Here is a 25,878-nt window from a genome sequence, read left to right as displayed (position 1 = left end):
CCATCCCACATTTAGCCTTACTGCATATGAGGTACCACACTAGTAGAGAAGTTAATCTCATAGAGTCATGAAAACTGTGAGATATCTCCATCCTACAACTAGCTATTTACCACCCCCCCACCCCCATTTACTTAGAAAAACACATAGGAAGCAAACTAAATAATCTGAGCATTAGGTAAAGTGGTAAAGTGTGCCGTCAAGTCGATTTTGACTTCTGGTGCCCACAGAGCCCCCCCCTGTGGTTTTCTTTAGTAGAATACAGGAGGGGTGTACCATTGCCTCCTCCCACGTAGTTTGATCTTCCTATATCACTGCTGCCCAATATAGTACCAATAGGGATTCAAACCGGCAACCTTCTGCTTATTAGTCAAGCATTTCCTTGCTGCTCCACTTAAGGTGGTTAATCTGAGCATTACCTCATACTATAAAATCTTTGGATTTGGGGGTTGGTAAGGGGGACACAGTGAGGTAAAGGGGACACAGGGAGATAAAGTGACACAGTGTTTTTAAAGACTTGTTTTTAAAGTCCTAAGGATTTTCATCCATATTCCCCTGTCTTCTTTGCAGATGCTGCTGTTTTGCAGATGGCAACTGGATCTTATGTAGCTTGAGGCTGACCTTTGATTGAAGGCAATAAATGACTGACTAACTGGCTATGTTTTAACAGAGCGAAGAGAATAAGTGCTGTTAGAAGGCAAGGAAAAACATAGTTTTTTACTCAGACTTTTATATCCGAGTGCTGCTCTCCTCTGTGGTTGCTGCTGCTGCTTGCTGTGTTCTTCTGTTTTTCTGATTTTTAAAATAGATTTATACTGTTTTTAATATCCAAATGTATTATTTGGACTGTTCTAATTGTTTAATAGATTGCACTGTTTTAAATATGTTGTGAACTGCCTTGGGATTATTTTTTAATGAAAGATGGTATATAAATCCAATCTAATCAATCAATCAAGTGTGTGGTTTGCATACTGCTTCTTGCTTTGGTTATTACACAATAACATCTATAGTTTCATCTTTCTATCCAGAAGGGTCCCAGTCTAACACATGGGTGTAATTTCTTGCTTCAAATCTTCTTAACTTCAGCAGGATGATCCATGGGCTAAGAACCCTGCTTAAATTGATCTGCTGGAGGCTGTTTCTTTTTTAATAGATAACAAGAATCAGTAGAAAATTATATTAGATAAGGAATCTTGCTTTCATCTGTAGAAACTTACTCTTTTTTTAAAAAAACAAAACAAAACCCTTTCCCCCTTTCTCTTAGCAAAATATGGCCAAGGCAAAGATTGCAGTTGTTGGTGCTGGGCTGATCGGTCTCTCCACAGCCGTTTGCATTTCTGAATCTATTTCAGGCTGCAGTGTGACTGTAATTGCTGATCAATTTACTCCCAACACGACAAGCGATGTAGCAGCTGGGGTGCTTATTCCACATCTTGACCCAGGTGAGTGAAATATTCATTCCAAAGTACAAGATGTAGAGGTTTCACAGTATGATTTCCCATACTTCCATGCAATCTCTAAATTGGTCCTGAAAAAGGAAGTCCTCCCCCCACCCTCCAGAGGTGGATTAACGTAGTAGCAAATGTAGCATTTGCTAAGGGCCCCGCGTTTTTGAGGGCCCCGCATGCCCGGCTTCCAACTGGGAATTAAAGTTAAAACTTTACCTGTTTTATCTGGTCCATGTTTGATAAAATATCCCTTTTCTGCTAAATGTGCCTTTTAAGAGAAGGCCCAGCACAGCATCTGTCCAGTGGCTGTTGCTGGTGCCTACCACATTTTTCTTTTTAGAGTGTGGGCCCTTTGGAGACAAAGAATAATCTATCCACGCTTTATTTTTCTATGTAAACCACTTTGAGAATTTTGATTGAAAAAACGGTATATAGATGTTCACTGTTGTTGTAGTAAGTGTGAGTTTGTGGCTTGGTCTCCCATACTCCAAAATATAGCAAATGAAAAAAATTGAATTACTTTACTATGAAAGTAAATAATTTACATTCTAATATTTATGTGCATTTTTTAAAAAAATTTAGGGCCCCTTTATAACATATGCTACTAGGCGTGTGTCCGAACCGGTCCGGCGGCCATTCTATAGAATGGCCGAACTGCCGGACCGGTTCTGCCCTGGTTGGTCCGGGTCCGGGTGGGGGGGTATTGCTTTAAGGGCGGGGGGGGCTTGTTTACCCCTCCCGCACCTCTTTGCCCCCGCCAGTGGCCGTAATCTACTGTAAAATTGGGGCGCTGGAAACCAGCCGCCCCAGCCGCCGCCGCCGCTTCCACCGCCCCCCCCGCGAGCAAATTAGAGGAAAAAAAGGCTACTGCCTACAAGGAAGGGCTACTGCCGCCCTGCCGCCCCCCCACCCGCCACCCGCCACCCCCCCACGAGTGCTCACCAAGTTAGAAGAATTTAGAGAGGAGCTCGCGAACAGAGCTCCTCTCTTATCGAAGCCTCCGGCCCAACTGGGGCCTTGGGCGCGTGCGCACGCGCGCTAGAGCTCTTTATCCACTAGAGCTTTTGCCGGAGGCCCGGTCTACCCGCCGGGAGGAAGCCGGGTAGACCGGGCCTCCGATCGCCGGAGGCCCGGTCTACCCGGCTTCCTCCCGGCGGGTAGACCGGGCCTCCGGCAAAAGCTCTAGTGGATAAAGAGCTCTAGCGCGCGTGCGCACGCGCCCAAGGCCCCAGTTGGGCCGGAGGCTTCGATAAGAGAGGAGCTCTGTTCGCGAGCTCCTCTCTAAATTCTTCTAACTTGGTGAGCACTCGTGGGGGGGTGGCGGGTGGCGGGTGGGGGGGCGGCAGGGCGGCAGTAGCCCTTCCTTGTAGGCAGTAGCCTTTTTTTCCTCTAATTTGCTCGCGGGGGGGGGGGCGGCGGAAGCGGCGGCGGCTGGTTTCCAGCGCCCCAATTTTACAGTAGATTACGGCCACTGGCGGGGGCAAAGAGGCGCGGGAGGGGTAAACAAGCCCTCCCCGCCCTAAAAGATAGGCTCCCCTTTGGTGCTGCTCCGGACTGCTCCGGACCATGCACATCACTATATGCTACAGGCCCCGCACTGGCTTAATCCGGCCCTGCCCCCCGCTGCTGTCAATCACCTTCTTGTGCCTGACAAACACACTTAGGGCACTGTTTATCTGAAGGGGGAGGCAGCCTTGATCAATTGAGGTTGCTACTCACGGAATTGCCGTTGAACATGCTTACGGCACCTCCTCTTCAGACAAAGACCACCGTAAGCTTGTTTGTTGGGCACGGGGGAGTGATTGGTGGAAGGACTTCCTTCCTGTTTTTGCCCTTATAAGTGTGAGCACCCACAGTGCTCATAATACCTGAAGAGGGCTGTTTTTCTCCCTTCATTTGAATTTTACTTTTTTCTTTTTTGGTATACAGATACACCAGTTCATCAACAGAAGAAGTGGTTTAGAGAAACATTTGACTACCTCTCATTAATCTGTAATTCCTCGGAAGCTTCAGAGGCAGGGATTCATTTGATATCTGGGTAAAGAAAGAACTCATTGCTAATTGGCAAGCCTGTTTGCTAGGGCATGAGCTGAAGGCATGTGATGCAGTAAGGTTGTAAAAGCCAAATGACTCTAGATCTGGACAGTGCTTGAGTGGTAGACAATCTGGGAACCCCACGCTTGCTACTTTGAGCTCTATTGAAGAAAGATGGGATATTAATGTAACAAATAAAGGATCCTTTGGAATAATATTTTGTGTCATTGTGAAGAAAGGGAGAGGGATAAAGCCAATATGCACCATAAAGAAAACCCCAATGAGCCTTAGTATATGCTCTGACCCGCATTCTACAACTAGTGCATCTTTTATCCTATATCATATAATAACCCCTATTCACATGATATGTTCAGTGCACATACATTGGCTCTCAGACCATTTCTGGGCCCAATCCAAAGTGCTGGTTTTAACCTTTTCAGCTCTAAATGGCTTGGGACCAGGTTACCTGAGAGAACACCTTGCTACATATGTCCCTACCCAAATTTTGCTGGTCAATGACCAAATAAACTTATCTCTTATCTGTCCATACCCAAACCTTACGATCTTTAGAGGCCTTCCTACAGGTGCCCCTGCCAAACGAGGTGAGGTGTGTGGCTACCAGGGAGAGGGCCTTTTTGGTGGTTGCACCCCATTTATGGAATAGCTTCCCCAGTGAGGTTTGCCTGGCTTTGTCACTTTGTTCTTTTAGACGTTAGGTAAAGAAAGACAATTTTTTCACCCAGGCCTTTTAAATTTTGGTTTTCAGATTTGATCTGATTTTTAACTAATTTTAAAATGAGTTTTTAAGCTGCTTTGTATTGTATTTTGTATTTTCTTTCCCTTTTTTTGTCTGTTATGATTTAATGTGTTATGTGTTTTTATTGTATGTTTTAATCCTCTGTTGTGAGCTGTCCAGAGAACAATTTGTTATGGGGTGGCTAACAAATCAAGTTGTTGTTGTTGCTGTTGTTGTTATTCAAAACGGTATATCTGTCCAGATCCCTGCAGTCAGTGCAGCATAAAATCTGAATAGGGCTATAGGTGTTTGATTTGCTCTAACATACCACAGTTTTCTGAGTTAATATATAGTGTGGAACTGCAGAAAATAAAAGCTTTCACACTCCCTTTGTTGCATGTGACAGATGAGAAGTGGGAAGGACAGAGTCAGTGAGCCTAGGGGTTCCTTGGGCTTGTTCTTATAACACTATATCTGAACTCAGGACAGCGTCTTCTTGGTGTTGGTGCTCAAGCAGGCTGTGGTCCTACCCCCACATCTCTTCCTGTCTTCAGTAGGGAAAAATTTCTCTCTTTCAGTAGACCTTTGATAAAGTAGTCACACTTTGTGGAGATATGAACTCTTGGGGTCCTTCTAGACTGCTGTAATTTTCTGTTTCTGTGACTCTGAGGTGCAGGGGCTGCTTGTATGCATATACTGCTTTTCTGTTAAAAATATCAAAAGTGGCTTGCAATAAAAACAACCCACCTATTATGTTATCAGCAACTGAAAATTTTCATAATGCTTAAGATACACCTTCTTAAGACACACCCGTTTCGCCAGGCATTTGCCCTGTTTTTATACATATATATATATATATATATATATTTGATTGTTATTGGTATTTCTGTTATTTACCCCCTTGAGTCTTTGGAGGAAGTGGTATATAAGAAGTTTCAATAAACAAACAAACAAACAAACAAACAAACAAACAAATAATGCAGAATTTAAGAACTGGGAAACTAGGAAAGGGAAAAGGGCTCTAGCTCAGAGCACATGTTTTGAATGCACGAGATTGTAGGTTCCATTCCTGGCATCTCCAGATAGGGGAGGAAAAGACCCTGCTTGGAACCTTGCAGAGCCACTGCCAGCCAGTAGACAATTATAATTTAGATCATCAGCAGGGGTGCTATTAGGCATGGACCTGGCAGCCCAGGTCTGTGTGTCCACTCTCCTAGTGGGCCCCATGATGTTCCCCAAGGGAAAAGAAGGCCCCTTTTATATTTCTGGAATGAGTTCAGAAGAGTTCTGAAATTGGGCACAGATGCAGGGCAGATTATCTGGATACTATTTGTTGATCTTGAAGCAGATTGGTCAATCCACTGATTTTTAATGATTTTTTTAAAAATTTCAACAACAACAACAGTCTTATAAGTGGCTTCCTTCATGGTAGAAAATTACAAAAAACTTCTGGAACTGAATGCCTGCTCCCCCTCCCAAGAACATCATTCCTTCCCCATGTGAAGGATTCTGCCCTTTGCCTTCATAAAGAAGTGCAATATGCCACCACCACCCCCATTTTGCCCAACTCTTTACATTTCCATAATGGCTGGGCTTAGAGTTCAGAAATTGGGTAAACTTGTAGCCCAAGATGTCAGGACTCTTCTTATTTTTATTTCAATTAAATCAGTCAATCCTGTGATTTTAATGAATGTTTTTCTTACTGTAGTAATTTTTCCCTTCCTATAGTAAAGCTGCCAGAAATAGTTATCTCTAACCATAGAGTACTTCATACCTAGTGAAAGTGGAACTGTTACATCTGAATAAAACAACATTTTTTCTTTTACAAATGCACTATACTCAAGTTGGTCTGTGATCCAAGAGGTATGCATGAGAACTGTGAAGCAGATAGCAGGCTTTACCATGGGTTTTCTGTGTGGCTTTACTGCAAGTTTGAAGTTACTCCAAAAACCCCACGCAAAAAGTGGAATTTTTTTACCCTGGATATAAATTGGGCTACACGCTAAAGTGCAATTAAAAACCCCAATTGTGTGTTAAGTGCTCCCTGATAACTCACAGGGACTTCGGGGTAACTTTGGCCAATATGTGAATACACAGCTCCATTCTGGAGGAGATATGAACTAAAAGCCAGGTGTGTGTGAAAAACTTCCAGGCCATTCGGAATGTTTTGAGTTGGGGTGGCAGCTGTAATAGTTTTGAAATAGTATGATTCTAAATCACCAGCAGTGAGTGAAGGCTTCAAAAGTCTTTGCGCTTGGCCTTGATAACAAAATGACAATTTATGGGACCGTAAGCCCCATTGAGTGTCTTTTTAAAACTTCAGGGCACCATACATTTCTTATACTCTTATATGATGGAAAATATTTTTTCAGTACTTTCTCACTGCTGTCATAGATTTGTACTGCATATGCATATTTATTTACTTCAGTTTGCTGTAATGTATTATTGATTGTTCTTGTAAGTGCAAACATAATGAAAAACGCAACCCATTAAAAACATAAAAGCACACAAATAAAATTGACAAATACTAGCAGCAGTAGCCCAGTAGTCAGCAGAGCAGTTAAAATTTTCAGTAAAAATCAGTTAGATAAAAATAGCAGAACCACAGATAATCCATTTAAAGCCTTGGAGAATAAAAAGGTCTGAACTTGTTATCTGAAAACTATTAGTGTTGGTGCCTCATGGAACTGGTTGTGGGGCATATTTCACAGATAATATGAAGGATATGCCACCCTAATTGCATCTGAAAGCAGGAACACCCAAAAACACATTAAGGGGTCATATGGGAGGAGGCAGTCCTTAAAGTCTGAGCCAAACTACCAAGCATGCAAGCAGAGGACACTTTATACATAATGGCAGGGAAGGGAGAGGGGAGAGAAGAGGGATGGCAATAGACTTTGGCCCTGTGGGTGGTGCTGGGAAAACCAAAACAGTATGCCTGGGAGGAAAGAGATGGAAAAGAGAAGAAAAGAGAGGTGGTGACAGCCCAGAAGGTGGGGCTGGTGAGACATGCTGCCTCACATTAGAATATTTTGCATGCACCACAATTTTGCTAGTCCCCCATCTTTCCTCTCCAATGCTCCCTAGAAATATGTCCTTGAGGGCTTCAGGTCCCTCAGGGACATATATCAGAGGGGCAAGAGAGGGAAGGGGAGGAGTGGCAAAAATGTTTGCATATGAAACATTCTAGGGCATGAAACATTCTAACACAAAGGCAGCATTAGTCTGGATGCTGCCCAATGTTTTTGAAATGAATTTATAACATGCTTTTATACATTCACCTAAAAATAAAGTATCTGCAGGTGATACCAGGACATTTATCATATAAACATACCAAAGAGCTGGTTTTGCCATAGAGAGCATTTGCTCCTGCATAAAGTCTGAATTGTTCTAATATATTTTGTAAGTTGGTTCCTAAATAATTATTTTCAGAGAGAGCAAAAATATATCACCACAGAATACAATTGTTTACAGAATTGTTCTTTTTCATGTCTATGAGGTGGCAGATCTTTAAAACCATTCCTGATGCAAAGACTCCATTCTGGTCTGATGTGGTTTTGGGGTTTCGCTCAATGACTGCAAAGGAATTGAAGAAATTTCCACAGCATCAATTTGGTCAGGCTTTTACTACTTTGAAATGTGATTGCCCACCCTATCTTCTCTGGTTGGAGAAAAGGTATGTGTGCTTTGATGGATGGCTCTATTTTGACAACATTAGGATAGCCTTGTGGACCGGGTTCTACAACATAAGGCCAGACCACTCACCTGGCCTGGTCTGACTGCTCCCTCCTTCTCTCCTTGTGACTGGCTGGCTAAGTGCTAAGGCTCAGCCCACCCCTTCTTCATCCTGACTGACACACTCAGCAGTGAGGGAAATGCTTTCACTGAACATCAGTCAGCATTTCCACCACGGCTGAACAGTGTTCCCTCTAACAGGGATTCCCAGTTGTGGACTACAACTCCCAGAATCCCCAGCTCCAATGGCTTTTGCTTGAGGATTATGGAAGTTGTAGTCAACAACATCTGGGAATCCCTGTTCGAGGGAACACTGTTGCTAAATTTGTCAGTAGGGATGTGCACCGTGAGGTTCTATTAAAAGGAGGTGGGCAGGTCCTACTTGCCCATCCTCCAAGCCCCCGCCAGCCCTCCACACTGCTATTGTTATGGAAAGTCTTCCGTGCAAGCAGCAGCTTGTGCCGCTTGCCCCTCTAAAGTGCCATGCCGCGGTGATGGGATGCATCCATTTCTCATGCGGCGTTGGCATGTAAATGGCATCGGCGCATGTGTGGAAGCCTTTTGCTTTGCCAGCATGCTGTTGCTGGCCCCACAAATGGCGTCGATGCATGCGCCGATGCCATTTATGTGCCAACGCTGCTCAAGAGATGCCAGGGACACGCCCCATTGCCAGGGCACGGCATTTTAGAGGGGCAAGAGGCACAAGCTGCCATGTGCATGGAAGTTTTCACATTACGGTAGCACCACGGCAGGCCAGCGGGGGATTGGAGGACAGGCAGGTACTGTAGGACCTGCTCGCCTCCTCTTAAGAGAACCCCACGCTGAAACATTTTGGCATCAGGGAGCTGAAGCATTTTGGCGCCTCTCCAAAGAGGTGCCGGAACGCTTCAGGCTCATCCCAGTTTGTCAGTCCATCTGTGGGTTGAGAGGAGGGGAGCCAGTTACAGGGAGAGGAGGAAGGAGGGATGCTGCCTGACACTCCTTCCCTCTTCTTTCCCTCCTGGAGAGGACTCCTCTAGCTTGAAATCAAGACAAGCACTCCAGTCAGGAGCAAACACTGGGCTAGTGAGCTGGGTAGGTGGGAGGGGGAGAGTGAAAAATGAGCTCTCCATCAGCAAACCAGGGACCAATGTCCTACCTTGTTGTACTGTAGCTACAAACTTGCCCTGTCCACTGGGCCCTGTCCAGATCTCCTGGAGGCTTTACACACAGGGCGTCTACCCTGAATCACCTTCAGAAGAGAGTATGTGTGTTCACACACCAGCCAAACCTACCCTGAAGCCCCTCCGAGATTCTTGGACCCACACCACACACAAATTGGGCTTTGTGATGCAAATTCTAGCTTATCTTGATGTATTTCCAGATTTTTAAAATGCTGGTTTTAAGCTCCTTTTTCTGAAAACATCAGAGCAAATAGGGAGAGGCACTGATGTAGAATCATTAGCATGATAAGAGGGATGTTCTCTTTAGAAATGCAGCTATCGCTCTTAAGGAAGCTCTCTCTCTCTCCTCCCCCATTAGCTGGAAGGAAAACACGGAACATGCCATGTGAACTTGTTTCAAAACAAAATCCAAGAGCAGAGGGGAGGGGCTGCTTCCCTCAATGCCATGAGTATAGTTCGAAGTGGCTTCACTCAACATTTACCCTGAAGCATGAAGCCATGTGTGAATAACTCCCAGGAGGACTTTGTTTATGTTGGGAAAGTTGAACTGAATTAATCCTGCCCAATTTGTAATCCACCAAAATGAACCAGGGGCGTATCCAGGGTAGGGCAGGCAGGGCACATGCCCCGGGCGCCACTTGAAGGGGCGCCATTTTGTAAAATTATTTTTTTTAAAAAATGGCTGCCAAAAACAAAATGGCCACTGTGCATGCTCAAATGGCCTCTGTGAGGCCCTAGGTCATGCCAGGCCTTGCAGAGGCCATTTGAGCATGCGCGGTGGCCATTTTGTTTTCAGTGGCCATTAAAAAAAAAAAGGTTATTTTTAAAAATGGCCACCGCACATGCTCAAATGGTCCCTGCGAGGCCCTAGAGGCCAGTGCGGGGAGGAGGAACCTTTGCACACACACAAAAACCCCAGCCTTTAGGAAGCCCCCCAAATGGGCTACAGGTAAAAAAATTATATAATATATAATATAAGTCACTGTACACATATTCAGATTGGCACTATGTACAGAGAATCAGGGCTAGTGAATACTGAGCTGACGCTTATGAGCTAGGATTGTATTCATTTGCTCTTACTTTGCTTCTTGTGATAAGTGAGTTAAATGTGATGTCTTGCTAATATGGCTATTAATGGTGAGTTTGTCTTTGAATCAGTGTGAAATCCTTAATATTAAGGCCCACTGGGAGTTTCTTGCTCTCTTTCTCTCATTTTAACTGTCTTTCTGAAAGACTAGAATATATTCCAAGCAGTGACACAGTGTACTCTGCATATCCTTTAATTATTTACAGAGTATCTGGGAAAAGTCAAATTCTCCATTGATTTTTAAAACTTACGTAATGGTGATGCTACAATGCATAGTAGAGAATTAGACAGGCACTTCTGTTTAGTTTTCCAAGTACACTTCCACATAGTATTTGGGTATTTCATGAGCCCCAGCATACTGAAATTTGTAGTTTTCCAGCATTTTTTGGTCTGGCTAAGTCCACTGCTAAATAGTTTTTGAAATATTAAAAGATTAACGAGCCTGACTTGTATTTTTCAGCTGATATTATGGTAAAGTTATCTCAAAGATGGGTGTCAGATCATGATGCTTGGACAGGGGGCGCAATTTCAGTACTTGCCCTAGGCGCTATTTTCCCTAGATACACCTCTGAACTGAACCCAGCCTGCCACCCATGTGTTGTAGCTTGTCAGTTTCCTGACAACCTCTATATTGTCGCAGTGCTGGGCAGGAAGCATAAAGAGGAAGGTTATCATTTTGACATTAACAAGCCCATTTATTGTAATGGTCATAATCATGTTTAACACTGTGTTGGAATGTGGTTTATGTGTTTAATCTGCACGCTTGCATGCTGAAGGTTCCTCATTCCCATCCTGGCATCTCCAAGATAGGGCTGAGAGCCATTCCTGCCTGCAACCTTGGAGAAGCTGCTGCCAATCTGGGTAGACAGATCAGAACCAGGTGGACAAATATGGACCATATGGCAGCTTCTTATGTTCCTGTGTAAGGTGTACTTGATGTAAATTCTGTATCTTGGGAATATTTGAATCTGACCTGTGGATGCAGAAGGTACCAATAATTTTTGCAAATACTGAAACAAATTAGTTGTTAAAGTTGCTGGTTTATGGATTTGACAGGGTATTTAGAGAACAGCCTAGTTGGGTGCAATCTGATCTGTCCTGGTCCAGCAATCAGGACATCCACATCCTAATTTTGTTTCTGAATTTTTCACATAAAAGACATAATGCTTCCAACTATAATGTGTTAAAATGTAATAACATAATAATTGTCTTACTGGATTGCACAAGGGTCCAGGGAGCATAATGTTTTATTTCCAACAGCAGCTAGCCAGATTCTGGATACTCATAAAGAAGGGCATGAAGGTTATGTCCATTCCCTGTTTGTCCCCAGCATCTGTTATTCAGAGGAATACTATAGCTGCACAAGGGGATTCTATTTAGGTGTTATGGCTAATGAGCCACCTAATGGCACATCAGGGAAATGAAAGGACTAGCAAGCCTGAGGTTGCTGGTTCAAATCCCCGCTGGTATGTAGACTATGGGAAATACCTATATTGGGCAGGAGCGATATAGGAAGATGCTGAAAAGCATCATCTCATACTGCGCGGGAGATGGCAACAGTAAACTCCTCCTGTATTCTACCAAAGACAACCGCAGGGCTCTGTGGTCGCCAGGAGTTGACACCGACTCGATGGCACACTTCACCTTTATTATGGCTAATAACCATTCATAGGCCTTATCTTCCTTATATTTGTCTAGTCCTGTTTAAAAAACATTTGAGCTAATGGCCATCATCATATCGGCAACTGCATAATTGATTTATTATGGTCCTTTTGTTAGCCCTGAACTGACTGCCAATCAGTTTCATCTGGTGACCCCAAATTCTAGTATGATGAGCAGGAGAGCAAAATTTCCTCTTTAAAAACAGTGCCATTTTTCCATTTAGCCCTCAGACGGATGTGTAGCAAGGTGTAAGGGGGAAACGTCGAATGTTAACTAAGAGCTGGCTGGCAGTCAAATTATATTGCTGTTTCCATGCCATGTTAAACCATGGGCCAGGCTTGCTTGCTTTGGAATAATCATACACTGAGTGCTCTTTATTCTTCCAGTACTGTCTGACATACGAGCTTTCTCATAGGAACACAGGCTCTGTCATGTTTCATTTCTTAAACAATACTGAACGTGGTGCTGATGCCCAACTGAACTGCAGAATCCATTTAGTACCTGTCAGACAAGCCTGTGGACAGAGGCCTCTCTGCTGCCCCTTATTTCTGTTTCACACTCCTGTGATTTCCCAAAGGAGCAGTCTGATCCTCAAAGTGATACACTGGCACAAAACCCACCGCAATGAAATGGAGGTTGTGCCAAATTATGTGTTTGAAGGATGGAGTTCAAGCAGCTGAAATAAATGATGCAGGGGTATTTTTCCCACTAAGGGAGTCAGAAGGAAGTGTGGATTAAATGTGTAATTTATTGTGTACCCTCAGGGGCCCTGAGCTTTATTTATGATACGCCATCAAAAGATACCAAAAGGGAATCTGCACTTGTTGAAAACCTATGATCCTCTGCTGTAGAAAATGACAATGTTGGATGGGGTATAGAAGCTGTTCTGTGAATGTCACAGTTTGCAGCATGCCTGCTGGTTCTGGCTCATAATCACACTCAGGACATGACACCAATGCCAGCCTATGCTGGGAGCACAGTCAGTATTGCCAGATGCACTGTGATGGCATCATTCAAAGGATGGCACAGAGTTTGAATGATTGCTCCATGTTACCAGGAGTTTGGGCCCAACCTTATGAGCTTAATATTAGGTGGTTTTCACAGACTGAAACTAGGTGTTACTGCGTTGCAACTGAGAGTACAGTTAATATGTAAGGACCAGTGACAGAGATGCAAGACATGGTGGAAATACACATCTGGTTATGGCTTTAATTTGACACACACACACACACACACACACACACACACACACACACACACACGACTTGGCAAGTAGTGTGCAAGTAGTGTGAGGACCTCTGTGCTCCTATAATACTGGTTCAACCTGTACATTTGCAAACAAACAGATGTTTTATAAGGGCACAATAAGACCCACCTAAGTTGCTTTGACCAAGCCACCTTAACTGGCACAGCAGGGAAATGCTTAACTAACAAGCAGAAGGTTGCCGGTTCGAATCCCCACTGCAGCAGTGATATAGGAAGATTCTGAAAGGCATCATCTCATACTGCATAGGAGAAGGCAATGGTGAACCCTTCCTGTGTTCTGCCAAAGAAAACCACATGACCGGGTGCCAGGAGTAGAAATTGATTCAATGGCACACTTTACCTTTACCTTTAAGAGGCTTTGAGGTTCAGTATCCCTCCAAATTTTACCTATGGCTTATATTCTTCAGTATATACATTAACAGTTCTGGGTAGAGATGTAATATTTCTGGAACTTCTAAAGTCATGAATAAAATGAAGTTATTGCCTGCTGCCCCCGCGACGCTTGTTTATAGGGAGGAAATGGAAATTTTGAGATAAATTAAAATACATGCAATACTTATTTTCTTATTTGCTTAGCAGCTGACATCATAAGGAAAATTACTCAAATTAGGCATTACCTAATATCCTATTAATTTCAATGGATGTCAACTTTGGATAATTTTATTCATCATGTCTGCCATAAGAACTAAGCTTACTTTACCGCTTCAAGGATATAAAATATATTGAGGAGATCCAGACTATGTTAGTCATGACTAAATCCTATTGGACTAAAATTACTCATGTCTCATTTATTACAGTAGGGCGTGGTCATGACTAACTTAGTTGGGATTTCACATTATGTACATGTTCTCACATAAAATTGTACTGTCTGGTAGAATTAACAATACTAAATAATAGGTAGATAAAAAACACAAAACCCTGCAACACTTGATTCCAGTTGGGTAGATTTTATTTGCATCAGTCATCAGACCATAGCAAAACAGCAATAAAATACAATAAACACCAATGAAACAAATTACACAACACAATACAAGTAAAATAATGGCCCAAATAAAAATTGAGAAACAACTTAAATTTAAGAATCTGCCCACAGCAAGCCACAGCATTTTCAGGAAGTTTCCTCTATAACTGTAGATTGAAACTAGTCAACAGTTACATATTTCGGTTCACAAAGCAAATAAATCACTGCATCATTGGCTGACTTTGTCATATAATTCTTCAAGGTATGCCCTAGATGTAATTCTCTCTCTTGTACAGTGGGCACTGTATAATGATATGTACAAGATCTTCTATAGACTTTAGACCACAGGGGCAGGGCCTAGAGACTTTAGCCCACAGGGCCTATATCTTCCCTCTAAAACATCTGGTGACATCAAATTTAGCTGAACTTTAATAAAAGCTATTATCTCTCTATCATTTTGTTTCTCCATAAAATAATGTGGCAGAGCAAAAGGAACATAAGGTAGATTTCTACAGAAAGATGATATCCTAGAAACAGATATAGCTGCTCTGTCCATTGGAAGAAGAGGTATATTCTGCAGACACTGTTGAAGTAATTTTTTTAGCACACACATCTGTTATCAGAGGCAAGTGTGGAATGAATATACACACAAGCAACAATCCTTCTTTCAAACTGCTTCCAACACTTTTTGGATGGAAGGGTGGAAAACAGTTTGCCTCCAGCCTAACAGATCACATTGTTATGGACTATCAGTCAATCTTGATAATGAGAAACTTTGCAATAACACTGAACTCTTCAATAAGTGTCATAATTGTGAATAAAATTAGCCACATTAAACCTTTAGGATGTCATTTAAACAAAGGGCCCATTCAGATGTCACACAGAACTATGCTTAAAATCTGGTTCCAGGCAATGTCTCTGAGCATCCATAATACAAATTTCCCTCTCTCCTGTGGGGGTGAACCTCCCAAGAATTCCAATTTAAGTGAGAAACGAATCGAGAGTGGTTATGACATCCATATCCAAACTAACCAATCTTAGTTAATACTAATCCACTTGCTTGAAATAAACCTAGATATGAACCCACAGTTTGAACAGGATCACATATCTAGGTTTATTTCAAGCAAATTGGTGAGAATAAGCCAATATTGGTTGGTTCATATGACATGACCAGTCTTGGTTTGTTTCTAACCTAAATCGGCCAGGGTACTTTCTGTTTAGGTCAGAAACAAACCACAACCACCCATGATGTCCAAAGCCACCATTCTTGCTTGGGAATGTTGCAGGATCCAGACTAACACATGACATCTGAACTAGCTCAATAACATAGCCTGGAAAAATACTACCATCTCAAGTTTCTTTAATCAGAAATCAGTTTCTGAAAGATTAATAGCTACCTATTCTGAACTTTGACTTTCATCTCCGTGGACTTCAGAGAACTGAAACTTTGCATAGATTGAAACAAGCTTCTCTATTTCTTGTTAGCTTGTTTCTTGATTTGGTGTGCATATTTTCAAGTATAGGCCAGTTTCTTTCACATGCTGTGGAAGTACCCAGAATGTTGGGGGCAATATGCTAAATCATTGTAAACTGCTTAGAGAGCTTCGGCTATAGAGCGGTATATAAATGTAAGTGCTATTGCTAAGATGGAGGAATCTGAAGCACACCAGGAGGTTTTACAGACAGGGCTTTATGCTGTGGGGTATCCAAGGAGCGAATTTACTTCACATCAGATTTGAGACAGTTTAATCCGGGGGATTAGGTGGTGCATTCACATAGCCCTCGACTGCTCCCCTACGCACATCAGAGACAACCGTTGGAGCTTAGCAGAAACATAGGGAGAAACATAGAGGTGTTTTTTTTTCAAAAGTTGCTGGCAATAGAGGATTATTTTAAGTCAGACATACCTCGGGCTAAGCCAGATTTCGCAGCCTCCCTTCAGGGAAAAACAAAGCCCTGTCTGTCCTGGTCCCTGATAGCCTGCAGGGATGTTTGGTTAAATCCAGTGAATATGTGGATGGGCACACTCCAGTCAGGAGTGGATTCGGGGGGAAAGCCCTATCTATAAAACCCCCAGGTGATTTAAGAATTGTACTATATGCTTACAATATACAGAAATTGTAATTGCCTGATACTGAGGATGACCAATTTTTCCACTGGAAAAATTGGGGGAAATGTGTTGGACAAAAGAAATACACACACACACTTTCCCCACCCCCAGACTTTTACATTTCTACTCTTGGGGATATGATATACAAGATGAGCATCATCATTAGTTGATTATATATCTATTTTATATAACTATGTAAATATATGTCTATATTATATATTGTGGGTGCACTAACTACATTATGTTCCTTATGTCCTTGAGCTGTCTAATAATTAATCAAGGAAATAATTCATATTAATAGACAACTACCATGGTTTAACTTCTATTATCTTCTTTGCAGGCTGAAAGAAAATGGAGGCCAAGTTCAGGCTAGAAAAATAGAAGACTTATGGGAACTGCACAGTGACTATGACATCATAGTGAACTGCTCAGGCATTGGATCCAGGAAGTTGGTGGGTGACCTGGAGATACATCCCATCAGAGGTCAAGTTCTCAAAGTTCATGCCCCATGGGTCAAACACTTTATTCGTGATGGAGATGGATTGACATATATCTATCCAGGGATACACATTGTAACATTAGGTGGTACAAGGCAAAAAGATGACTGGAATCTGTCCCCAGATCCTAGTACCAGCAAAAACATATTTGACCGATGTTGTTCTCTTGAACCCTCACTTCAGAGAGCTCAGGATATAAAGGTGAGGGTGGGGCTGCGGCCATCCAGGTCAGCTGTAAGACTGCAGAAGGAGATATTGTTCCGAGGTAATGAGCAGCTACTGGTGGTCCACAATTATGGGCATAGTGGTGGTGGTTTTTCAACGCACCAGGGTACAGCCAGAGAAGCAACTCAGCTGGTTAAAGAGTACATTGGAACGTTGGAAATGTCTAGGTTTAAAGCAAAGCTATAAACTTTAAGGCAATCTCGCTTTTTATTAATTAGCAGTATCACTAGATAGTTTATTGTAAAATTAAGTCAGAAATGGTGCCATAGGATTGGTTCATATGTTCACATATATAACATTAATACTGAACACTTGATAACTTGCTCTAGATGCTAGTCATCATATTTTGCATAATATATCTACTTGCATACTTTTTCCTGTACAGATTTCCTAGTTTATTTTCAAGACCTCTAGGTTTGAAGAAAGGAGGAGGGCAGTTCCCCATTATTTGATTATGTAGAGTCACCAGTAACCATGGTTTAGTAGACCTAGGCTCTGAAAGAAGGAAGGAAGGAAAAGAAAGGAAGGAAGGAAGAAGGAAGGAAGGAAGGATTGCTTCAGATGCCACTTCAGAGGGGTGGGGGCTGTTCACTTAGTCTCTTTGGCTGCACATTTCTATTCACTTCAACCCAATTCAGATGGTCACTTCACTTGGGAATCCAATCTTTACCCATAGACATGGTAAAGGAGACATTTCTTGGCAGAATGTAATGAAAACTGCAGGGATGGTAGCCCTTTCTGAGAACATGAAGCCTCCCAAAGTGCAAATAGGGTCATGGATTTCTGTGAAGATACAGTATACTTTAAAGATTTCCCCCTGCTACTATATCTCTCTTGTTTTAAGGCAAAATTGGATTAAAATTGCAATTTACAGGAATAACTGAGCCTTCTGAGGATATGAAGTCTGCCCAGTTTTAGACAAATAGGTGCAGGCGTTTCTGTAAATGCATATATTAAAGTTTCACACACACACACACACACACACACACCACTTTTGTCACAAAATGCTTGTAACTTCTCCACTTCTGACGGCATGGTCTGCCATACTGCAGACAAATAGATCCAGGGAGTTCAGTGCTGCAATATTTTAAAGTTGTGGTTTTCCATTACATTTTTAAAAATCTCCAAAGTGCCGAATCACATCCAATTTGAAATGGGGTGATGCAGGTTGTTTTGCTTTGATTCAGCCTGATTCAGATGGCTGTCGATTTGGGTGTGTACTGTGAAAGCAAATTGGCCTGTAGGCACCCAGTTTGATTCAGATCCAGATACTAATCTCAAGCGTCACACCACCGTATTTTTTAAAGATACCTCCCACCCCACCCTCCAAACAGTGCAGCTGGCTGAGAATAGGCTGCAAGGCTTATGTGGGAATTAGGAAGATGGAGGGCTACCTTTTGATTAAGAGGTCACTGCATGAAGCAGCAAGAAAAGAGGCCCCTGAGCAATGTAGGCCTGCTGAGAATGATCCTGTAGTCATCCCATCACTGATGGCTTGCCCATTTCCTTTGGTCTATGCCTGTTTCTGAAAAAAATTCGTGTGTGTGTGTGTGTGTGTGTGTGTGTGTGTGTGTATTTCAATGTATTTACATAAGCCATATGTCAACTCCTCCAGACTTGACTACTGCAATGTGCTCTTTGTGGGGCTGCCTTTGTATGTAGTCCAGAAACTGCAGTTAGTCCTGAATGCGGCAGCCCAGTTAGGCTCTGGGTCATCTCGGAGATACCATATTACTCCTATCTTAAAAGATCTACACTGGCTGCTGCTTAAGTTTCTGGGCAAAATGCAAGGTCTTGGTTATAACCTATAAAGTCCTCAACAGCTTGGGCCCTGGGTATCTCAGAGAATGTGGCTATGAGCCACACCACTCATTGAGATAATCTGGAGAGGGTCGTCTGCAGTTGCCACCAGCTCGTCTGGTGGCTACTCAGAGAAAGGCCTTCTCCGTTGCTGCCCCAAGGCTTTGGAATGCACTCCCTGCTGAACTAAGAGCTTCCCCATCTCTTACAACTTTTAAGAAGGCAGTCAAGACACATTTGTTCACCCAGGCTTTTAATTAGATAGTTGTAATAGTTTGATGGTTTTTTAAAAATAGTTTCAATATTTTAAATTTTAGATTGTTGTAATGTTTTAACTTTTTTTCTTGTTTTGTTGTAAACCACCCAGAGACTTGTATTTTGGGCAGTATACAAATATGTTAAATAAATAAATAGATAAATGAATGAATGAATGAATGAATAATAATAAAAAATGTCTCTCTGGATGTATGTGAGAAGGGAACTGTGTTTTGACTTGCAACCTAGACTGCATCACCAGTCGCTACCAGGGACTATAAGATTTAGTTATGCAATGGAGGTCTGCTTCTGTGGATTGGGATACTTACCATCAGCCAGCCTCTGAGTTTATCTGCAACTCCTTCTGCACCCTCCCTCTGGAGGAAAAAGACTAGATTCTGGTTATCACCAGCTACCAGGAGCCAGAAGACTCTGCAGAGGCATAGGAACATAGGAAGCTGCCATATACTGAGTCAGACCATTGGTCTATCTAGCCCAGTATTGACTTCACAGACTGGCAGTGGCTTCTCCAAGGTTGCAGGCAGGAACCTCTCTCAGCCCTATCTTGGAGAAGCCAGAGAGGGGACTTGAAACCTTCTGCTCTTCCCAGAGCAGCTTCATCCCCTGAGGGAAATATCTTGCAGTGCTCACACATCAAATCTCCCATTCAGATTCAACCAGGGCAGACCCTGCTTAGCTAAGGGGACAAATCATGCTTGCTACCACAAGACCAGCTCCCCTCTCCCTAAACTTTTAAAAATAGGCACAGGCATCTGGGCATTTTCCAGACTACAAGATTTGCAACGGTTAATGCATTGCAAACTGTGACAGAATAAGGTAACGGTTTCAAAATGAGAGTAAAGGGTTTAGTGCTTCATTGTAAGCTGATGGCCATTCATATTTTCCATCCCCTGAAACGTATTTTCCAGGCAGGAGTGTCCATATTCTTCTTGAAACCCATTTATCTGCCCCTCCTGCTGCTCCATTTGGGCCAATGTACTCGTGGAGTATGTGTGATGTGTTATTTTATTTTAATGGAGTGAAAGGGTGGGCACTCTTTTCCATGGCGGCAGAGGCCAGCAGCCCCTCAGCTCACTCGCTGGGCAGCCTCGCCGAGTGGAGCAGGCTGCTCACCACTCGCTGGCTGCTGCCACTGCTCCCCCACTCCACCCCGCCCCCCAGAGCCAAGGTAGGCATGTGGGCAGCCATGCCAAGTGGAGCAGGCTGTTCGTTGCTCCCTGGCTGCCGCTCCCCCCTGAAGCAGAGGCGGGCGTGTAGGCAACCTCACCGAGTGGAGCAGGCCACTCTCTGCTCTCGCCCCCCCCCCCCGAGATGATGTGGGCACGTGGGCAGCCTCACCAAGCAGAGCAGGCTGCTTGCCGCTCGCTGGCCACCACCACTCCCCCCACCAGTTGAGACGGAGCCTCGGGCAGCCTCACTGAGCAAGCTGCTCGCTCGTCGCCACGGCCACTCCCGCCCCAGAGTCAAGGCGGGCATGCAGGAAGCCTCGCCGAGCAGATCAGCCTGCTTGTCACTCACTGGTTGCTGCCGCCACTCCCCCACAGAGCCGAGGCAGGCATGTGGGCAGCCTCGCTGCAGGGAGCAGGCCCTTCGTCTCTTGCTGGCCACTGCCACGCCCCCGCCCCGCACACATGGCAGCAGCCATGCCAGCTGCCGTGCCGTTGAGAGCTGAGGCAGAGCAAGCAGAGCTGCTCACCACTCACTGCCTTGGCTGCCGCTCACTGCCCCTCCATATGGTGCAGCTGGCGGGAGGCTGGAGTTGAGCGAGCACACTTTAAAAAAAAAATAAAAAATTTTTTTTTGGAACATCATCATATTCTACCTGATATTGTTCTCAACAGCGTTTTAAATACTTAATCAGGCCAATTATTCCAAAACAACATTCCCAAGAGAAGAAGATAATTCTCAGATTCAAATTTAATATGATACAAATTTACCATATGCGGTAATAGATAATAATAGCATAAATGTAGTAATTTGGGAGAAACCAATGGTCTTTTTCAGTGCTGGTGACTTGGAAAAGAATATTTGCCAATGCATTAATTATAACTGAAGGGAATATTTCAGAGAATTATTCTACTGAATATTCTTTTCCAATGCAGCATGCAATTGACACTTTTTTCTGCATTATTTCTTGTGTGTGCTTCCATTTTCCATTTTCCAGCAGAGGGCAATATTGGATCAGACACTTGTTTGAGCCACCTTCAAGAAGTAGGACTGTCAGAATGGAGGGTGCTCTGCAGAATTTCTGTGTGTTAAAAACCGCAGATGGTTTTGGTTCCGATGCTGAAACAGGAATAAATAAGATTGTATCATAACACTGCAAAGTCTGAGATTGTCCAGTCACATGATTAGAAAGCTATGCCTGTGGCTGTCTGACCAGTCAATTCGCATCTTGAGTGGGGAAAGTGTCTAAAGACACACACACCCGTCACCCTGCCCAATTACAAAACCTTTGTCATGGATTTTACAGGCGCAGCGACAATATTGTTGTGCACTGGAATTGCCTTCCTATTCAAGCAGCCTTAAGTCAGGAACACAGACACATACAATAAGCAGCATTTGCTATTCTTATGCAATACAGTGTCAAAATGTAATCCTTCAAACTACACAGCAGAGCAGTATATCATAAACTGCACTCGGAGGCTGCAGGCAACTGGAGATGACAGTTGCTGTTGTTATCTTGATGTCACTGGCCAGTTGTGAGCCTCAAGATGTGCTTGAACTGTCAGAGCATTACTCTGCCTGCAACTTCTTACTTACCACTTGCCCTGACTCTGAGCACCGTGCAGAGCGGTTCACCTTCCCTGAATACTGAACTGCTTTGTTTGCCACACAAGCAACATTTTGTGTGATGGTTTAGTACGGATGCAACCCTGAGATTTGTTGCTGTAGCCCAGAGGTGGCCAACCTGAGGTTGTTGTGCCACTTACCACACTGTAGAAGTGCAACCTTGAGGGAAGAGGCTTGGATTCCAGACAGTAAATGAGATGCAAAGCTGCACAAAGAAATCTGAAATGTGGAAAGGCTTTATAAGAACGTTGTGGGTAAATACACCCCTGGTGTTGCATATACAGTATGCAGTGCCATGACTGCTCACATGCAGCTCATCCTCCCCACCCACCCCCGCACAGTGTTATTCAACATTTACTTGAAATGCCTGGGGAAAGTGGTCCAGATGTTTGGTGCTGAGTGCCACTGATGACACCTCTTGATCTCCTTATCATCTATCTCCAAAGGGGCAGTGGAGGTCTTGAGCTGGGGTCTGAAATGAGTGAAGGCCTGGATGAGGGCAAACAAGCTGAGACTTAAACTTGAAAAGACAGAACTGGTTTTGGTTAGTGGGAAAGTGGATCCAGGATTAGGAGGACAGCCTGTTTTGGACAGGGTCACACCTCCTTTGAAAAACCAGGTTAGCCGCTTGGGCATGCTCCTGGACCCAACATGGCTCCTGGTTTTCTAAGTGGTGACTGTGGCCAAGGATGCTGTTGCACAGCTCAGGCCGGTGTGCCAGCTGTGGCCAAAACTCTGGCTGCTGCAGTCTGAATATGGGATGATCACAATGTACATGAGCTGCCTTTGAAGTCTTTGCAAACTTTGCTGGTTTAAAATGTGGCAGACAGAGTTCAGTGGGGCTGAACTCCTTTCCAGTAGGCTTATGAGATCACCCAGCATTCTGTCTGTGTGTCCATGTGTCCCTCGCTATCAACTTTGCAACGCCTGGACCAATATGAACCAACTCAGATTCAGTTGTAGGGACACATAGGGACACCTCAACAGCGTAGTTTGTGATGATGTCATCCACCCTGATCCAAGATGGTGGGTGTGTAAACTTTTGAGGCACAAGGGGGCTAACTTGTGAACTGGCTAACAGATTTGAACCAAATATGCTACAAATGTAGGGACACATAGGGATGCCCAAATGGTGTGGTGTGTGATGATGTCATCCACTCAATTCAAGATGGCAGCCATGTGAACACCTGAGGCACAAGCAAGCTAATTTGTGGACTGTCTAACCAATTTAAACCAAATTAGATACAGTTGCAGTAAGTGACACATAGGGACCCGTGTAGTTTGTGATGATGTCATCCACCCCGATCCAAGAAGGCGGATGTGTAAACCTTTGAGGTGCAAATGGGCTAACTTGTGAACCACCTAACTGATTTGAACCAAATTTGCTACAGATGTAGGGACACATAGGGATGCCCAAATGGCATGGAATGTGATGATGTCATCCACTCCAATTCAAGATGGTCACCATGTGAACATCTGAGGTGCAAGTGGGCTAATTTGTGGGCTGCCTAACCTATTTGAACCAGATTGGGTACAGTTGCAGTGAGTGACACACATGGGCACCTCAATGGCATAGCTTGTGATGATATCATCCATGCTGATTCAAGATGGTGGACACATACACGTTTGAGGTGTAAGTGGGCTAACTTGTGAACCGCTTAACCAATTTGAACCAAATTTGCTTCAGCTTTAGGGACACTTGGGACACCTCCATGGTGAAGATTGTGACAATGTCCTCCACCTCAGTTCAAGATGATGGACATGCAAACTTTGGAGATGCAAGTGCACTAACTTGTGGACAGTCTAACCAATTTGAGCCAAATTTGCTACAGCTGAATGGACACATAGGGATGACCCAATGGTGTAGTTTGTGATGATGTCACCCACCACAATCCAAGATGGCGGATGCATAAACTTTTGAGGCACAAATACACTAACCTGAAGACTGTCTAACCAATTTGAATTACATTTGGAACAGTTGTAGCAAATGACACACAGGGACACCTCAATGGTGCAGTTTGTAATGACAACATTCATCCCGATCCAAGATGGCGGACACATGAACATTTGAGGCACAAGAGATCTAACTTGTGGACCTTGATTTGCACCAGTTTTAGTCCAGATGTAGAGATAATGAATGGAAAGTAGGCTGATTAGTTCTTACTAGAACTACTTGTTTTGTTTATGGAACTCTGTCATTGTATCAACTTCACTGGTTCCCAGTTTGTTTGTAAGTCCAGTTCAAAGTGAAAGCCCAACATGATTTGGGATCATGATACTAGAAAGACTGCCTCATCCCACTTCATTCTGGCCATCCACTCAGATCTTTGGTGTTGGTCCTGAGCCACGTCCCACCACCAGTAGAGGCTCAGTTGGTGTGTTCATGGGGCAGGCTTTCTCTGCTGCAGTGACCAGAATTTGGAGTGCTCTGCCTTAGGAATCCCAGCATTGATGCCATTTTGATGCTTTGCAAGAATAGCTTTCTTCCGCTGTGGCTGTGACCTAGAAACCTGAATCCAATTCTTGCTCAGTTTTTAACTGAATTGTCATTATTCACCTTGAAGGTCCCATTGTTGGAATAGGAAGTGCAGGGTATGACATATTTTAATAAACAAATGAACATCCATACAGAAAATATATTCTTTCATATATGTTTTAATGAAAAATTGTTTGCTTGCATACAGCATTAAAGTATACCTAAAGTACTGCTGGGGATTTTTTGACAAAGGTGATAAATGATAAATCAATAGTCCCTGTTATTGTCTAAATGTAACATTTTGGACTACGTACCCTTTCCCCTAGTTCTTCATAAGGAAACTATGCTCTCAGAAGATGGGCTGACATAAGGAAGATTACTCAAAGTAGTCCCCTTGGCATTAAAAAGAGAATGTTGGCAATGCCTAACATGTCTTCTTAATGTCACTAGAACTACTTTGAGTAATTTTCCTATCATGTCAGGCAGGTAGTATAGGAGACCTGGGTTTTTATACATTGTCTTTATCTTTTTCTATCTAAAGACAAGAGGAAACTCTGCCAGGCAGGAAACCCTGTCTTTATTTTTAACAGTTATTTTCTCATCTTGAGAAAACTCACTGTGACAAAGTGTAAGAACCTTGTTCTAGATTAGAAATGTTTCGAAACAGATGAACTAACACACATTAGCAAGCCCATTTTAAGAATGCAGCCTATAAACTTGGTATCCCCAAGCTATGAGAAGCCTAGCTTTGCACCAGTGAATATTGATATTCTTAGAGCACAATCAAGGAAGTTGATCAGTGCTGCTCAGGGACAGAGAAGAGATTTCAGTTAAGTTCATTAAAATTCCATGTGTGATGAGAGATAACACTTTGAATTAGTTAGACCCTGGTTTAGCAGATGGGGTTCAGCCTCCAGGGGACAAAACTGGCAGGGCTTATTAGGCAGACAGATAGATCCATTTTGGAAGGAAGAGGAGAAGGGCTTTTTATTATATCCCCCCAAAGAAAGAGAGCATGTACATGACTGCTTTTAAGTATCAGCTTTGTGTGTTTGCCAAGCTGCATGAGAGCCAATATTGGATTTCAATGTTAATATAAGCGGGACATTTTGCAGAGTAGGCAGTTGGATTCCTCAATGCGCCACCCCCACCCCACTTCTGCTGCACCATTCCTGGTCCCTTTTTGCATTTGTCTGGGCATTATCTTGTAGTAATCATTAACTGAATCACTGAAAGAGATTAGCAGTGTAATAAGTGGCCAAAAGAAAGGCAGAGGCAATGTTTTCCCTGTTTTAATGAACTTCTAAATTGAAAGGCAGTAAGAAGTGTGAGAGGAGGAGATTTCCTGGTATTAAGGGGGGGAAGCTATTCTTTCATGCTATACTTTTCATTTACATACAGCCACATTTTACAGGGTGATCCTATAGGTTTTGTATGCTTGTGGCTACTAGGAGAGGACTAATGCCAGCCAAAGTGTAATCATAACTAACAGCAAAGCTGAAGGCATGATGATAGCAGCAGGAATAAATGCAAGCATAGCAACACTGACAAATAACCCCACTACATTCCAGGAAACTCTACCCCAACTCTACCCCATCCCACTATTCATAGG

At 43.3% G+C, this 25,878-nt stretch overlaps 1 protein-coding gene across 3 annotated transcripts in view; it reads left to right on the top strand.

Moving 5' to 3' along the window:
• DDO (D-aspartate oxidase) overlaps window positions 1-19,185 on the top strand; it is a 28,598-nt gene extending 9,413 nt beyond the window's left edge. For 2 of the 3 annotated variants that reach the window (XM_053301550.1, XM_053301640.1), the window contains 5 exons: window positions 568-694; window positions 1,262-1,439; window positions 3,375-3,483; window positions 7,715-7,891; window positions 16,540-19,185. In XM_053301550.1, coding sequence (XP_053157525.1) covers window positions 1,268-1,439; window positions 3,375-3,483; window positions 7,715-7,891; window positions 16,540-17,107 — 1,026 coding nt within the window. In that variant the 5' untranslated portion in view covers window positions 568-694; window positions 1,262-1,267 and the 3' untranslated portion in view covers window positions 17,108-19,185. Of the gene's footprint in view, window positions 1-567; window positions 695-1,261; window positions 1,440-3,374; window positions 3,484-7,714; window positions 7,892-16,539 lie in introns of those variants that run through there. The other variant, XM_053301722.1, reaches the window with a different exon arrangement.
• Window positions 19,186-25,878: the final 6,693 nt, after the last annotated feature.

Source organism: Hemicordylus capensis, chromosome 1, assembly GCF_027244095.1.
Source record: "Hemicordylus capensis ecotype Gifberg chromosome 1, rHemCap1.1.pri, whole genome shotgun sequence".
NCBI classification, from domain to species: Eukaryota; Metazoa; Chordata; class Lepidosauria; order Squamata; family Cordylidae; genus Hemicordylus; species Hemicordylus capensis.
This window is presented reverse-complemented; position numbering and strand designations above follow the sequence as displayed.